Source organism: Metopolophium dirhodum, chromosome 3, assembly GCF_019925205.1.
Source record: "Metopolophium dirhodum isolate CAU chromosome 3, ASM1992520v1, whole genome shotgun sequence".
NCBI lineage: Eukaryota > Metazoa > Arthropoda > Insecta > Hemiptera > Aphididae > Metopolophium > Metopolophium dirhodum.
Genome location: NC_083562.1, coordinates 27,295,932 through 27,314,071, shown reverse-complemented (window position 1 = coordinate 27,314,071; position 18,140 = coordinate 27,295,932). Strand labels below are relative to the sequence as shown.

The window sequence follows — 18,140 nt, the reverse complement described above, 5'->3', positions numbered from 1 at the left end:
AACGATTACTTACTTTTTCTGGGATGGCATAAAAACAACATAACGTATAACAATTAACAATTATTTAATAAAACATTTTAAAATACTATTGACAATGATGATCACCAGCAAAACATTAAGTAAGTTTTTGCTTAATAAAATTATTTAAATTAATTAGTAGGTAGTCGTAGAATACACCGTTTCTGATAGATAAATACAAGCGTAGCATACCTAAAGTAGTTGTTTTGTAGGTAGCATACTATGCAGTATGCACGAGTACCATAACTTTTTGTTTCATTTAACTTTTTTAAATTTATTTTTGCAAATCATTAAGGTATATTATTATCGCACGCCTGGATTTAGTTATTTTTTGTTTGAATTATAAAGACAATTTGCTTACCTACGGCTAACTTTTCTAAATAATGTAAAAATTAAATGTATATTTTATTTGATCTACATATTTTATATAGTAATGAGTAATGACTAATGATATTTTCAACAACATTATTCTAAACTCTTCAGCGATACACATCATTCAATGGACAAATCCTCAGAATATCAGTAGGTATTATTTTCTATTTTTTTAATCGATTAAAATTAAACAATTATTTAATAGTTGGTTGGTGTGTTTCTATTAGAAATTCCAACACGTTTTGTGTAAATATTATAATATACTCACCACGGCATGGTACATATTATGTAACATTTCAACACGCCCATCAAGTAACATAAAATAATAATAATATGTGTACCGTAACGTTATATCCGGTCTTACGCATTCCTTTGACGATTTCGGAATTGAATCGGTCAATTAATAAAAAAAATTTTAATTAAACTCATCCGTGTACCATTATAATATTATAATCTCTGCAACACTCGCAGTCGGCAGTCAAGGCGCCACGGTACGTTTCCGCCAAGCACACGCGACACACATGACACATAAGACACTATAATAAGAACAAATGCTGTTAAATACGTTATTTTCATGAAAAATGTTCATGGTTTGTAGCAGTTTTATAGCTAAAATCCGTATATAACAAATATTCCACGGGGTACCATCATTTGGTGACTTCCTTTCCCGCCAATCAACCCACATCCCATTTACTTATTGTACTACATGTAAATACAGATTGTAAATATAAATTTTTGTTCAATAAAAAAAAAAAAACAACAAACATTCTGAGTGTTTGTTTGTTTTTTAACTAACATTCATTATTATATTTATACATTATTATATTATGTATACTCCCATACACGGATAGACAGATAGGACAATCGATTGTTGAATATATATTAGTTAGTTCTAGCATTAATTGAAATTCTGTATATTATGAGTTATAATATTGGTTCATTCACTTAATCTTCAATAATATTGCTTACGCGTTTGTTAAAGGTCAAAGTAATTTTTTTCACCCACAATATTATAATAGGTATGCTTATATCTGAGTTTAGTAGGATAATTTTTAAGTTTTAACTCTATTTTGGTGGTTTTTCCCGTGGCGTTAAAAAATTATTGAGAAAATCGAAAAATGACCTTTTTAAAGTACCATCTTTATACAATTTTCTAAAAGAAAAGATACTATATATTGAAATCAAAGCACTCCTGGTAGAAATTTTGTTTACAGGATAAAAAAGAATAAACATCATTGTAAAACCACTATAGATCCCTCGCTCCGCTAACAATGTAAAATATTAATATAATATATTGTAATATTTATTTATTATTTATGGTATTTTTTTTTTTAAACGACGCATATTGACATCGGGAAGTAATTGTTCTGAGATAGTTAAATTAATAAAAATATTGTTATATAAATTATAGAAAGAGCCGTAAAGGTACTTGAAAAATAATATTAAAGTTTTTAATCAAGTATTTAATATTTATACATTATTATAGTACTATTATATGTTCTTGTGAGTTGAGAATTTAGATAATAGGTAATCTTTTCTATTTACATGTTTGAAAATCCGTTTTTTCGAAACGAGTTTTTTAAATATTGTTATTATATGTACATAATATAATTGAATGTATTTTTTCATTTTGATAATTTTCCGAACATTTTCTTCGTACATACTTTAATTATTTTTCTTCGTTTATTTATTATTTTTCTTATAACGCTGTTTATTTTTAATTTAATTAATTTTACATAGTTTTTGTAAACTACGTAATATTTTTTTTAAATAATTTTTTTTTTAAACATAGATTCACTAGAAATAAAAATTCAAATTGGCAGTTGATAGTGGTGTGGTGAACTAGACATTTTTCAGAGGGTAGTGTATAATATTCAGTGTTAGGAACAGATAACAAAAAAATCATCTGGGTAAAGATAAAGATAACAACACTAAATGTTATCTAATTATGTTATTTTACGTACAAGTTGTGCCTCAGATAATGAGAATAAAAATGAAACATTTTCGAACCGGTCTAGCTAATTTTCACCAAAAAATTTATCTTGTTAATTTATCTAGAGAAGTTCAATTTTTATCTAAAATAAATACTTAGATAACTTATATTTATTTATCTAGATAAGATACAAGATAAAAAAATAATTATCTGGATAATTTATCTAGATAAGTCCTAACACTGATAATATTTCACCCACCCTGAAGCATTAATAACCCGATAAAAGTGCATTTACTATCATATTTGTAATTACCAATCGTATATAGTTATTACCATAGATAATATTAAATTATTACCTACTGGCCATTATCCAACCACCACCCCTTGAAAACTTCAGAGACGATAATCTCTCGATTACCCCATTCGCCACGCCACAGATGGTGCAGTCATTTACCGGACTTACATATTTTGTACAACACTTTACAACATCACACAATAATTATGTTCACACGGCGTATTAAACAGGCAATTTAGCTACACCACTGTAGAGAATTAATTTTTGTATCATAGCTTAGATTTTTTATGCATTTCGAGTAGAAATTTTCAACTACCAAGCATTTTTTACTGTTCAAAAATTAAACTTAAAATATTTATCGAAACGAACTTTCTGACCATGATAGTTCGGATACCAAAATATATTTGTACAATTATTCAAAAGTTATTTTAATAATTTATAATAACTATTTACTGTTTAGAAATAATTAAACTATTTAGAAACCGCGTGCCTACATTAATTGGTATTTTTTTTATTATATTTGTTGTAACGGGAATAATCTATTTTGGGTAAACCCTTGGTAATACTCCGATACCGCTGCTGTGTTGTTGATAAAAACGTGTTTACAATTTGCATTCTATATTATTCTATATTATACATTTTTAACTACAAAATAATTATTAAATTTTGTCAAAATTCGAACTTTAAATGCTTATAAAAAAAATTGTGCCTATGTATTTTTAATATTTTTCAACTACTATTGTAACATTATATCAGGAGCCTTGCATTAATTTTTCACGCATTTTTACCCAACAAATAAAATTTTACTGATATTTATAGAAAAAAAAAACTAAAATAATTGAAAACTGACAATGTCCGTAAACAGCTCAAATAGTCAAAATATTTTCAAAATTTTATCGTGTATAGAAAATGCTAATAGAAACATTCAGTGCAGTTTTTGAGTATCTACAGTCATACGTTTTTTAATTACAACAAAATAAGAAAATCGTTACACGAGAAATCGAGTGAATATCAAATGTTGTAAAAATATGAATTTCAAACGATCATAAAAATTTAATTTGACTTTCTTGTAGATATTTTTTTTTTGATAAAGGTAAATAAACTTATGGATAATCTTGTATTACATTTTCAAATCTTAGATTGAAAAAGAAAAATGTTTATGAATTCTCAACTCAAAATAATTTGCTAATTTTCGTGATTTTTTCATATTTTGTCAATATTTGAACTTTAAATGCTTATAAATAAAAACTGTGACTAAGGATTTTTAATATTTTTCAAATGCCATTGTAACAATATAGTAGGAGCCTTGTATTAAATGTTCAAGCTTTTTTACCCAACAAATAAAATTTTATTGATATTTGTAGAAAAAAAAACTAAAAAAAATGGAAACTGAAAATGTCCGTAAACAGCTCAAAATAAGTCAAAATATTTGGAAAATGTTATGGTGTATAGAAAATGCCAGTATAAACATTCAGTCAAAATTTCATGTACCTACGGTCATTTGTTTTAGAGTTACACCAAAAACCAAAATCGATTTTCTCGAAAACAGATTTTGCGTAAAAATTCACGTTTTTCCTTAATTTTTCTTTTGTTTTTCACGTCGCTTTTGAAAACTACTGAGAAATTTTTACTTTCGACCCCCCAAAGTACCAACTAGATTCACTTTACTATCAGAAAAGTTACTGTTGAAGAAAATCCAAGCACTCTTACTGTCCTAAAAGGTAATACGACACAAAAAAAAAAAAAAATAAAATATAAAATTATATCATTATAAAATAAATACATTCATCGCTTCGCTCAAAATCTAAAAAATTTAGTTTTTGGACAAAAATTTATAAAAAATGATGTGAGAGAATAAACGCAGATTTTTATCATATGTGCAATAGTTAGAGAGGAACATAGGAAATAGCGAGGGATGTGTTGTAAAGTGGGATGCCTGTACAAAACACCTTCAAATCCGTATCCCAGTGTATTGAAATACATGTGTTTAGCATTTAAGGTTTCTTTAACTGTATCATAGAAGAATCAATCGATGTTTTTTATTTCAATTTTTTTACTAAAATGTATAGAACTTGCCTAGTTTCCTGTATAAACCCATTCTATTCATACTTTCGGTATTGTAATATGGGGAAGGATCTTTAATTCCCATCTCATTAAGTTAAAAACCACTATGAACAAAAACTTATTAATAATAATATACTAAAACTATCAAACCTTTATAGCACAGAACAGATTTACAGAGAATTTAGTATATTTAATCTTGATAAACTATTTAAAAATAATGTTCGAATTCTAGCATACAAAAATAAAAATCTTATTCATACTTTTGTTCATGATCATAACACAAGATACAAAATAACTAATGTAATCAAAACAAAGTGTACTAAGTCCTTTGGGCTTGGAAGTAGTTTAAATATACCAGTTGAGTTGTACCGGTCGCTAAATATTACCAATGAATAGTAAAACTTAAACCGTAATAAAAAAAAAACACAAAATGTTTCCACAACTCAAAATGATAATAATTCAATAATTGTTTATACGATTAATAGTAATAAATAATAAAATAAATATATAAGTGGGTAAGTAAATGCTTCTTACAACAAATTGTGTGCTTAAAGTTACTGAGTTATGTGTTTAAAAAAAAAAATAAACAGTTAATAATTGCATCATTTGCAGTGTTCAGATTTCCCAGCAATCCGTTACACCGTCGCCAATTCTTCACCTACCAGCCAGGTCTAAAAATGTTGCACCAGTCGCCGTCCAATTGTGCATGGCAGTCGAGCCAGCGACACTCGGCATCGATCGTTGTGGCTGCGACCAGCAAAACTAAAAGTTGAAAAAAAAAATTAAAATGGTATATGTACCAACAATACCTTTGGTATTGTACGAACAAAGTGACAATCATTTTAGATTCTGAGCGGAGCGATGAATGTATTGATTTTACAATTACCTGTGTGTTTTATTTTTATTATTTTTTTTATCTTTTGTGTCTATGTAGTGTGTACACGATAAGTAGTCGAAATAATGCTTTGATTTTCAATTTCAGTATCTTGTTCTATGGGAAAGTGAATCTAGTTGGTGCTTGGAGAGGTCAAAATTTAAAATTCCCAGTAGTTTTTAAATGCACCAGGAAAAACAAATAAAATTAAGGAAAAATTGGTAGTTTTCACTGAATGTTGATATTTTCATTTTCTATACACCATGAAACTTTGAAAATAATTTGACTCGTTTTGAGCTGTTTACGGATAATTTAAAATTTCAATTTTTTTAGTAGTTTTTTTTCTATAAATAAATAAATTTTATTAGTTGGGTCAAAAAAAGTGAAAAACTAATACAAGGCTCCTGATATATTGTTATTATGGTAGTTGGAAAATAATAAAAATACATAGGCACAATTTTTTTTATAAGTATTTAAAGTTCAAATTTTGACATCATTTATCAAATTTAATATTTATTTTGTAGTTAAAACTACTTAAAAATTTATAAAATGAATCTAAATAGGTGTTTTATTGCAGTTATAAAATAATATACATTCAACATTATAATTATTTTATTGTTATATTTTTTAATGACGAGTGGGGTACGCTTTTATTCTATGGTTTATTTTGAACTATGGGTTTCTAGGACCTAACCCCTGTAGGCTGTTAATAGTTACATACTAGTAAATAATTATACCCAAAGTTTGATTTTATCGAAAATAAATAAGACAAAGGCAGGTTTAGGCTGATGCAAAGCCGTATTATGAAATGAATTTTTTTCAATTTTTAATTTTTAACTATACAATAAATTAATTGTAAAATGTTCCTACAGTTGTCAATAACCATATTGTGACTATGTGAAACACAAGTTAAATGGACATTTTATTTATTAAAATATGCTTTATTACCTTTATATGAAAAAAGAAATTCCTTAGCTCTCAGTGGTAATATTTCATATATTTTTGATTAGTTGTGGGACAGATTTCTCAAAAATGAAAGTATATATTTTAATGGTGAAAATATATTCAGTATATTATGATTTATGTGGATATAACAAATATTTATACATTAAAATATAATGTTTTCCATAAAAAAAATAGTAGGTATTATACAGCATCAAATACTAAATTACTGTTCAAACTATAAACTGCCATAAATAATTTATAAAGCTCCAATTGATGTTATTTAATTTCAAGTGCTGACATTTTTGAAATTATATATATTGTTATACTTTTATTTATAATTATAAATTTATTTATTTGTAATAGCAAAAATATCACGTGGTTAGGTACATGGTCTTATTAATCAAGATATTAATGCCAGTGAAAAACTCATTTAAATGTTATGAAATGATTGATTATAATTATAAGTTCTTTACCTGGCTTTAAAACGATACCAAAAGATCTATTACAAATGTGAAACGTTGTTGGAATTCCATAGACGGCAAGTTACTATAGTCCGCGACATGAAAAGTGGCCCCTGTGTACCGCGACCCGTTGCTGCTTCCCTACCCGTTAGCCATTGGTTCTCAACCTATACCGCATACTGCTGCCGCCACTCGTAAATCGTAATACACATTTTAGTTGACTTTTTTTTTTTGTGCATCCTTACCGGCTACCAACGTTTTACAGCTGTCCAGACTAAAAAACCAGTTTTTACTGGAGTGTCTGGAAGACAGCTGCAAAACGTACTGTGGAAGGGATACAGTGATGCACATAATACATACAGGTCCTATGGCTCACGTGTTTTATCGCATTGTCAGGTACTCAGTTGTTTACCGTCCGTTCGTTAACAACTATTTTTTACACCATTTTTTCTCCTCTGTCACCATTTAACGTTACCGTGTAAATTATTTAAAAATGTCTGTTAATAAAGATACTCACAGCCAGAGTAAAAAAATTATTTATAGTGTGTATACATTTTTAAAACAAATGTCAGAGAAGCCAGATTTAACGGCTGATTTTTTTAAAAGTGCTCAAGTTATTACAGCTCAAGCTTGTGGAATATCTCATCGTACTGTAAAACGGATTTGTGCTGAAGCAAGAAGCAATGTTAATCCAGAATTACCAGATGCGAGTCCTACGTTTATTTCTCCGCGTAAAGGATACAAACGCGCAAAAACTGTTTCAGAGCTTGATGATTTTGATTCCGATATTGTGAGAAGGACTATTTACGAGTTTTATGACCGGGGTGAGTACCCAACTGCTCAATTAATACTCAATGTTGTAAAAAAAAAAACAAATTATACCGGGTGCGTTCGATCGATGCAAAGGCTCCTCAAAAATTTAAAATTTAGTTACAAAAAATGCAACGATGGTCGTTTGTTTTTAATGGAGAGGAACGATATTGTCGCACTTCGGTGTAAATTTCTGAGGCAAATATGTATGCTGCGAGAAAATAAAGACGATCGGCCTGTTGTATACCTCGATGAAACGTGGGTAAACCAAAACCATTCACGCACGCTTATTTGGCAAAATGAACACAATTCGATGGGTCTAAAGGTACGGACTGGTAAAGGAGGTCGACTTATTGTATGTCACGCAGGATGTGCTCGCTACGGGTTCATTGAAGGGTCGAAATTGGTATTTCGTAGTAACAGCGGAAATACAATCGATTGCCACGACCAAATGAATGGTGAAGTGTTCAAACAGTGGTTTATTCAATTGTTGAGTAACCTTAAAGAGCCATCCGTTATCGTAATGGACAATGTGCCATACCATTCTACCCTCAAAGAATCATACCCTAAAAGTAATTGGAGAAAAGCCGACATCCAACAATGGTTGAAGGGTAAAAACGTTGAATTTCATCCATTAGAAACACTACCAGAACTTCGTCAAAAAGTTAAGAACCTAATGCCACGAGAAAAAAAATACGAGCTGGATGAAATCGCGTTGGAAAAGGGTCATGAGGTAATCCGTCTACCACCTTATCATTGTAAATATAACCCGATAGAGTTAATTTGGGCTCAGGTAAAGGGTGAAGTGGCAAAAAAAAACAACACGTTCAAAATGGTTGACATTGAACGTCTAACACATGAGGCATTAGATGCAGTGACTGTAGATGATTGGAAGAAATGCGTCCGACATGCGGAAGAAATTCAAATTGAAGACAACAAAAAAGAAATTATGCGGGACACCATGATTGAACCAATAATTCTTACCATACTTCCGGATGACAGTGACTGGAGTGACGACGACGATCAAGATGATGACGAAGGAAACAGAGAATAAAATATTTTATTTTTTTTGTATTTGTATTTGTATTATTTGTTTTAAGTTTTTAATGTTTTTTATTTGGTTTGAATAAACAAATTATTGGTTTATAAAATATTTAAAGTATTTTCAGTAAATTAATTTTTAATTCAAAAAAACGCGGCAATTAGTTTAATTACGTTATGGACCACTGAGGCGAAACGGCCGCTAGGTTCATGACGGGCAGGGGCCACTTTTCATGTCGCGGACTATAGTTAGCCATACTGAATAAAACAGCAGTCAATTGCAGATACCAGGCATCAAAACATTTTACTCCTAAAATATAATATAAGTACATTTAAATGATTATTTGTTAAATACAAACAAGTTGAAATGAATGTTACTTACTTGAATTTCTTGGTGGAGCAAACTAGCTCAAACAGTCAAAGAATTATCAATTGATTTTAATTCATTCATCAGTATTGAATGCAACTGCTTAACATATATTAATGGAACTTTACCCGCAATTTTACACTCGCTCGATAGCTGAAAAACAAATTAGCATTGCACACTGTTAATATAAAAAACGCTTCCTAAGTCATTTTCATTTTCATTTAGAGAGATAGATCTCCGGAACCGGAGAGTGGATTTTGTTGTTTGGGTTCTTGTTAAATTCACATTGGCTAGGAAAAGTGCAGTGAAGATTTTCAGAACTTTATCTTTAATAGTTAATTCACTACGAAACCTTAAAAAAAATTAAAACACATTTTATTGGGCGTTTTTTGATATTTTTCAGCTTTACAGCTTTGTAGTGAATTAACAATTAAAGATAAAGTTCTGAAAATCTGCACTGCACTTCCCCTAGCCAATGTGAACTAACAAGATCCCAAACAACAAACTACATTCTCTAGTTTCGGAAATCTACCTAGCTAAATAAAAATCTAGCAAAAAATAACTTTTTTTATAACTGAAAAATCAAATAATTTATTTTTTAAATTTTTAATTTCACATTTGTATCTACTTGAAAAATCCCTTTTTAATGAGTTATTAACTAACTTTCTAGCCATCATAGTTTAGGAGAAAAGTTAAAAAAATAGACATTTTGGGACTGTTCATGCCAACGTTTTTGTGGATTCAAATTGTTATACAGCTTCGGTGTGATATCAGATCAGTCTCATTAATATTTTATACTAAAGCTAGCTTAACTACCCACCTACTCATTATTATTGCATTACATTTTTATTATTTTCCTATTTAACGCAAATTCTTGAAGTTTTCAAAATTCAGACTTTTCCATTTCAATCACCATAAATCTTAATTGATTAAAAATCAAAAAAGTAAAATATAATATAATAATATATATTACCTGATCAATAAGTTTTGATTCAAGATATTTTAGTTTGGGCATATCATCAAAAGTTGTTTCAAATTCAAGGTACACCATTTCTAACAAGCTCAGTAACACTTTACCATCATCTTGATCTATTTAAACAAATTAGTATAAATTATTATTTAAACTATTTTACCATGGTCTCTAGTTAATGTCGACTGATCAAATAAATTGTTGGATGATTGGGATTGCAATAATTCTGATCCAGGTACACTTTAAAATATTACATTATATTTTTATTCTAGATTTTGTAAAGAAATATAAAAATTTTAATGTTGCTTACTTGCTCTTTTTCTCAGCAGTTCCAATGAATAATACTAGCTCTGTCAATGTCATCAGCAAATTTTGATGCACATGCATTTTTATCTCCACGGCAACATACATGTAACGACCAATTATTTTGTATTAAATTACTACATATTATTTAGTTATTTCTAAATTATTTTTCGTTTCCAGTCCATTATATCTTAGTCCATGTTCGTAGGAAATACCGCAACCCATTCAATTATATAATTTATATTGATAAAAATTATAATATTATTATGATGAAAGCACAGACACGGTCTTAAAAGATAAGGTCGGACAACTTCCCACCCACCCGCCAATTACAATATTTCCGCCATGGACTAGATATAATGGACTGGGAACGAGCAGCTTATCAGTGGCCTCGAAAGTATGTACAAGAGGCAAATGCACAATTGGATCATCGCGGGAAAATTTTTTTGTGATCCATGTCAAAAATGTCCACCACAGCGAGTCACGTCGTCTAATCCCTATCATCTTATCAGTTATCGTTGATAAAAAAACCCAAAAATAACCATGAAAATAAAAACTAAATTTTTAAATTTTGCTATATTATGTATTTATGTCTTATTATAATAAATTATTATCGTTGTTTTAAATTTTCATTCCTTAGCTATAAAAATTGAACATTTTATAATTTTTAACTACGTTTTAATAATAATAATAATTTAAAATAAGTTTCAAGCTTTAAAAAATTGCCAATACAAACATACAGTCTATAGTTATAGTAATAATATTTTCAAATAAGTTTAAAAAATTTTAAATTTAACATCGTCATGTTGTAAATCGTCATATATGTAAAAAAAAAAAAATCATAAAATAATAAATGTTAAAATAAATTATAATTAAATTATTAAATATTGTTTACAAGTAAGAATGATCAAACGCTGATGTAGTACTTATAGTTAAAAATTCAGTGGAATTTTTCAATGACTCTCTAATTTGTGTACCCTCAATTGATGATAGATGTTGATTTGGTAGTTTTTTTTAAAAATAAATCTTGCTTGCGGTTCAATTTTTATTTTTATCGTCAATTCTAAGTTTGATGTTTTTTTTTAAATCTATTTTTTTTCCTAACGTTGTCAATATGTTATCGCACTGTTTAATTATATACATTTTATCTTCTACATTCATATTTGCTCGACTATGCATACCAAGTATCATTTCTAATTTGTTTTTAATTTTTTCATTGTTTATCATAATATTTTCATTTTGCTTCAATTTTTCTTGTTTTTGTAAAAACCCATTATCTGTTAATTTGTATTTTATTAAATTATACTTTTTTAGTTATTAGGTTACATTTACAAAACTGACAAATTCAGTTTATGAAATATTATTATAAAAATACATACATGTCCACAATAACATCAAAAGTAAAAACCAATATTTTCAGCCAAATCACAAGAAATGTTAATATTTGACCTATAACATTTAAACAATATTAATACTGAACAAACATTTTATAAGGAATGATACTTCCCAGTAGTGGCTGTCAAACTTGGTAAATGAAGAATTGTATGCTATAAATGTTTTAACAAATTAAGGTTGCATCCTCCACTCATCTTCAATTTTCTCTTAATAACTGAGTCATAATATAGATGAAAAACCAATCACAGCCAAATCACAGTAAATGTTAACCAAATATAAATCACCTTTTCGTGGCCGTCCCCTGTCCCCCGCCAACCATGTCATTTCCAGTCCATTATATCTTAGTCCGTGGATAAAAGTTATACAATGATTCCGCCCTTTATTTGAAAACCAATGCAAGTTATCATTACCCATTAATTAGTTATCAAAAATTAAATCACTTGAAAAAGTATATTAATTAGTATTTATAATTATCATTTACCACATTATTAATATTCAATTACAAATACGTAAATTTTATTATATTATTAAAAAAATTATACATTATAAATAATATTTTGTTTTAAATATTAAGTATAATTCAACTTCATTAATTTAACAATTTCACAAATATAGCATATAAAAATATTTCAAAAGATCGATACGTCAAATAATAAAGTTAAAAACATAGTATACAAAAAATAGATAATAATAATAATAATTATCAAACAATAATTTATTAAAATATGTAGGCATGAGGCATATTACACATAATATATTATTGTAATTTAAAACAAAATTTTATTTATAATATATAATTTTTTTAATAACATAATATAATATAATATACGTATTTGTAATTAAATATTAATAATATGGTAAATGGTAATTAACGTTTAAAAAATATTTGTTCATGTTGCATGTGGTTGTCAGTAATATTGTAGTCTAGGGATTGATTTTTTGTCCAGGGTTGTTCTTCGGGGGATTTTTTTCCGATTTCCGAATAAAGATGTGGAATAGAAACGAATTCAAGACTTGTGAATAAATACTGTTGGAAAGTATTTTATGGAATCCACTGTTATAGATTCAGTTGAAGCAGATGAATAAGATTTTTTGAATTTTCATCTACAGAACAAACAAAAGCTGATTCAAAATCAAATTTGGAAGTTATACAATTTTTGAACTATAAAAATTAATTGTTAGGTATTTATTGTCAATTTTAAATAATTATGTTACGATAAAAAACTATTTGTATTACGTAATACAAATCTCTATTCTTCTCTTCCGATGGAAAGGTTATTTTTATTTGCAGGGTTCATTCATTGTCCTACTAGAAGAAATTGATCTGACAACAATTTTGAAAAAATAATAGAAAATAATTGGTACAAAATTACAATTCAATTTACAGTTTTTAAATTGTATTAGCATAATATATAAATACCATTGACTTTGTTAATACTTTAATATTACTACCCATGTTTCATGCGCCTATTTTATAAGAAGAAAAACTACTAATTTTATGACTGTTGGACAATTGACAAATATTTTATCATCATGTTTATCTATAATTATTTTTACTATGATTTATTATACAGGTATGCCGTATGCTTAATACATTAAATTACTTTATTATAATTGTAATTTGTAAAGAATATTTTACACAAAGTAATATTAACTATTATAGTATTGTTATAAAAACTTTTAAAATGTGTTAATTATAATAAATGAATAAATACAAACATATATTATGTATCAATGTTAACTTTAAATGTAACTTTTATCCATTTACACAACATTGATGTATGATGTATCTAGTATCTTGTAACTAGTTATACATTTTTAGAGTTACAATAAATTGAGTATCTTCAAACTTGTCCAACCCTGCTTACAAGCAGTGGTGTGTAATATAAAAAAAATTGGTGTTGCTCAAATAATTTTTGGTGACCTACACTTCATAATACTGTTATACCGACCTATTTTTTCATAAATATTTCAATACCCTTTCACCCATATTTAAAGAGTTGCCCAAGCAACACTTGGCCCCTAAAAAAGTTGTTAAAAAAACTAAAAAAATTTAAATGTCCAAAATAACTCAAAAATGTTAACATAATAATTTTGTGAAAATGCAAGTACTAACGGTTATTCGTTTTTGAGTTATACACTGACAGCTCCCAAGGTCCGTTGCCTAGGATTATTTATTTGAATAAAAACAAAAAAAAATGATATATTTATACATTTATAATGTACACAACTTTGTGCATGACAATATAATAAATAATATTGTGATACATTCCATCGATCCGTATAATCGTTTCAATAAAAAATTGTTTCGTGATAAAAATTATGAATGTTTGCTATAGTCGGTTTACATATTATTATTATAGATGCAATCAAAATTAACATAACAAAAAATTTGGTAACTATATTTCATATTAATATTAATATTAAAATAGTGAATAATTCTCATTCCACAGTAAAGTAACAATTACCTACTATGAGAAATCATGTGTAAATCAAACAAATTATACTTAAGTTACTACACTAATGTACTGACATGTGAGAATTATGTCAAATGTATATTAATTTATAATATATTGTTATTTATATTCAATTATTTTATTAACGGACAATATCCTTTTATAGCAATATTTTACTATTTAATAGTAAATAGAGATTAAATATAATTCATACAAGAAAAATAAAAACACAAATAAATGTGTCCATAAAATATTCTAATATAATCATAAATATCTACAGAGTAGATAAATTACTATACACTTATATAAGTAATATTATGTACATTTTTTTATCGGTACTTATTATTTAAAATTGAATAAATTAATATAAGATTTACTTATATTATTACCATATATGTGACTAATTATATAATAGCTTATTAGTTATAACTTATAAACTTAAAGCAAGCAACTATATTTACCTGGATAGGGGATTTTGAACTGTAGAAGCGTAAATGGCATTATGTGCTTCATTCAGTGCAATTGCAAGTTACCCAATGTCAAGGGGTTGTCTTGGAAATCTTCGACGTCTCATCTTTTTCACTCGCTCTTGAGCCTGAATAAATGTGTAATTGGGAGCTGCTTCTGGATGGCTAACAAAACCAAAAAAATCAGTTCATAATTGACTTAAAATATATTATTTTGCATTGTTCATTATTTATAGGGATAACTAATACCAACAAGTTACAAATAATAATTTAGAATACACAGATAAGTTTGAATATTACTCACTTGATAATTTCATTATTGTACAAAGTTCTCATAAATGGGGTTGTAACTGCTGGATCAATTCCCTTTTCACCAATGGTTTCTCTCAAAAATGGCACATTCAGATCAATCACTCCAGGCTGGTGATCGTGGTAGTACCCTAGATGAATTCTATTGTCATTCAAATTTGTACTAACAGTTGCAGTGGAAGGGCAGTACTGGTTTCGTTTCTTTTGCCGTTCGCATACTAAATACCTATAAAATATAAATATATAATATTATTATCAATACTCAAATAGGTAGGTAATTATTTTGGATAAACTATTATACGTACACGCGGTGTCCTCGGACTTGTCGTTTGTAATACTTGAATCCCAAGTTGTCAACATATATCCTTGATCTGTTATGAACTCCAGGAATTAATGTATATGTTTCCGACACTTCAACAATTTGTTCCTCTTCCTCTTCTTCTTCGACTACTTCTTCTTCATGCACTGTATGATCAACTTCAGATACAACTGGCAAGAAGTAGTCGTGGTCCACCAAATGATCTGGGAGAGCAATTATTTCGTCGTTGTTCATCATTATTAATATAAAACTAGAATGAGTACACAAAAAATACAAAAAAAAAGGAATAGTTACATTTATAGTAATATTAGTTATTGCAAAGATAATTGGATGAACCGCCAAAAGTAGGTAGGAAAAATAAAACGAAAAAAATCAAACACAAAAACAAAATGTACTGAACAAGTAACAACCAAAGACACCTAGACACCTAGACAACCTAACGAAGTTAGTCGAAATTTTAAATTTAGGTGGTATGACCTATGGTCAGTTTTAGAACGACGTGCGGCAGCACAGATAGTCAAATTTGCAAAAAAACACGTGCGAAAGCACGAACAGAGTCGGCGGTATGAACTATGGTCAAAATTTTAAACAACGACAATAAAAGGCGTAAACGGCAAACAATGGTAAACAGGACTCAGTTCACAAAAATGCGAAAATCGCACGAGAGTTGTGCAGTTGTACTAAGTCCAGATGCTGTATGGCGAGTCCTCGTTACTCGTTCATCATTGCTCGTTGGTCGTTCGTAATTCGTAGCTCGTACATCGTGAATCGTGATGGTGGGAAACTGGAAAAAACGTCTCGCAAAAACCGTTACAAGACACAACAATAAAATGTAAAATCACGGAAATTATTAAATATATAATTGAATACGTATTTTAAGACGGCGCATTTAGGAGTACTATATCGATTTTGAATTGAAAATTTGAACTCATTTGGCGGTTGGCTAGGTTGGGTTATCTTTTTTTTTCCTCCATGAAATTTTGGGACAAGTACCCCAATCCCTTTCCTAAAATGAATAATTTCTATTTAACCGTTATATTATGTATTATTTTTTATTGGGTATAATAAATAATAATATCTATTGTATTGTTTTAATTTAAAGATAACATTGTATTACTCAATACTCTTTGAGCCCTTTCTGGCGTTTATTATAATAAAACAAAAACAAAATAAACAATACAATTTTCAATGACAAAGTCATACCATTTGTCCCTAATGGAGATATTTTTTTTTGGAAATCAGGAAATTAAGTATACTTGTTCTAGTTTTTGTATCCACCAAATAATTTAATACTAACTTATGAAACGTAATATTTTCATATTTGGTTGCATTATTCCGTGTTCTTCCACAAACAAAACAACTTGGCATTTTAAAAATGTCAAAATCAACTTTATGAATTAAAATTCAAAATTATAAACAAGACATAATATTTGAAAGTACAAAATACAATAGTAAAAATACAATGGTATTGATGTGCACTGCGATCTAGCGGATTAATTGTCGTAGACTGCCTCTTTATTCGGGTCGGACCGACAGTTTGCTCTTGTAGTACCTATTAATTATTATTTACAAATTTAAACAAATACCTATATTTTTTTTTGGCATAAAGAAATAATAAATATATATATATATATTATAGGTATTATAAATTATAATGTACATAAATAAATACAAATTATTATTTAAAATGATTATTTAATAAAGCAAGTCCCAATCTGTCAGGGAACTTCACTTTGACGACGATGTACGCTCGACTAGCTGACTCAATTGTGTTTTTTCATACCTAGTTGGCTAGTTCGAATTTTGAACAATTCGAACCATCACCAGTAAGTAGTTGTAGGTACTTACTACTTAAATATAAAATAATGAATTGTTTGGTGCGTGGGTATGAAGGAATTAGTCAATTTTTATATTACTTACACTGCTTTAGAGAAAACAATATCATAAGTAGTTTTTATACTATTAGTTATTACATATTAGGTATAAATCCCTTGTGTCTTCTCTAGACAGTGGACAATTCAGAGTATATGATTTTATCTCATTAATTCTGTATTTTTGTGATAGAGCGGCAGTACACGGAGATAAGACAAATATACTGTTAACAATAAAACTGTTATCAAGTAGTAAATACATTGTTTTCAAGGCCACAGTTGTAGCCTAGACAGTGTTGTCGCAATCTCGCATGTTAACGAGAAGTGAGTAGTCGTAAACGCCTAGTTTGACTATTGTACCTATTTTTTTTAGTTCAAGTTAGAATAATATTGAACTTTCAGATTTTTTTTGTGTCATTGTCATACGCCTGGTAAGCTACAATTTTGAATGTTATGATAATTGTTGTAAGAAATAAATTATTTTCCTGCGATATTGTGTTGGGTATTTACGTTAGTTCAGCAATAAATAGGATAGGTACCTAATACAATAACATATATTTTGTCATCATTTAATATTGTTGATTCGTCTTCTAAGATTCCTGATAATATGGCAGCCGAAGCCAACGAGATAGACCTAGAAGAGACCACCGATGAAGCCAACGAGATAGACCTAGAAGAGACCACCGACCAAGCCAACGAGATAGACCTAGAAGAGACCACCGACCCATCCATGGACTCGACACGAGGCGAGAACGAAGATGGTAATACTGGTCAGTAAAAAATTATGCAATGTCCTTTGGTTAGAATATTAATTACATATGTGTTTAAATGTTATCGTAGTCGTGTACAGGTTACACGAAGAGATTGACA

General features: G+C 28.5%; 2 protein-coding genes across 2 annotated transcripts; one reads left to right on the top strand and one right to left on the bottom strand.

Moving 5' to 3' along the window:
- Positions 1-7,527: 7,527 nt before the first annotated feature.
- Positions 7,528-8,826, top strand: LOC132940612 (uncharacterized). Its single transcript, XM_061008332.1, has one exon. The coding sequence runs from the start codon at positions 7,528-7,530 to the stop codon at positions 8,824-8,826; it is 1,299 nt and encodes a 432-aa protein (XP_060864315.1).
- Positions 8,827-13,556: 4,730 nt separating this feature from the next.
- On the bottom strand, positions 13,557-16,385 carry LOC132941853 (uncharacterized). The gene is made up of 4 exons (XM_061010067.1): positions 15,386-16,385; positions 15,076-15,306; positions 14,766-14,936; positions 13,557-14,012 (listed from the first exon to the last, which is right to left on the bottom strand). The coding sequence occupies exons 1-3, from the start codon at positions 15,634-15,636 to the stop codon at positions 14,834-14,836; spliced, it is 585 nt and encodes a 194-aa protein (XP_060866050.1). The 5' UTR covers positions 15,637-16,385; the 3' UTR covers positions 13,557-14,012; positions 14,766-14,833.
- Positions 16,386-18,140: the final 1,755 nt, after the last annotated feature.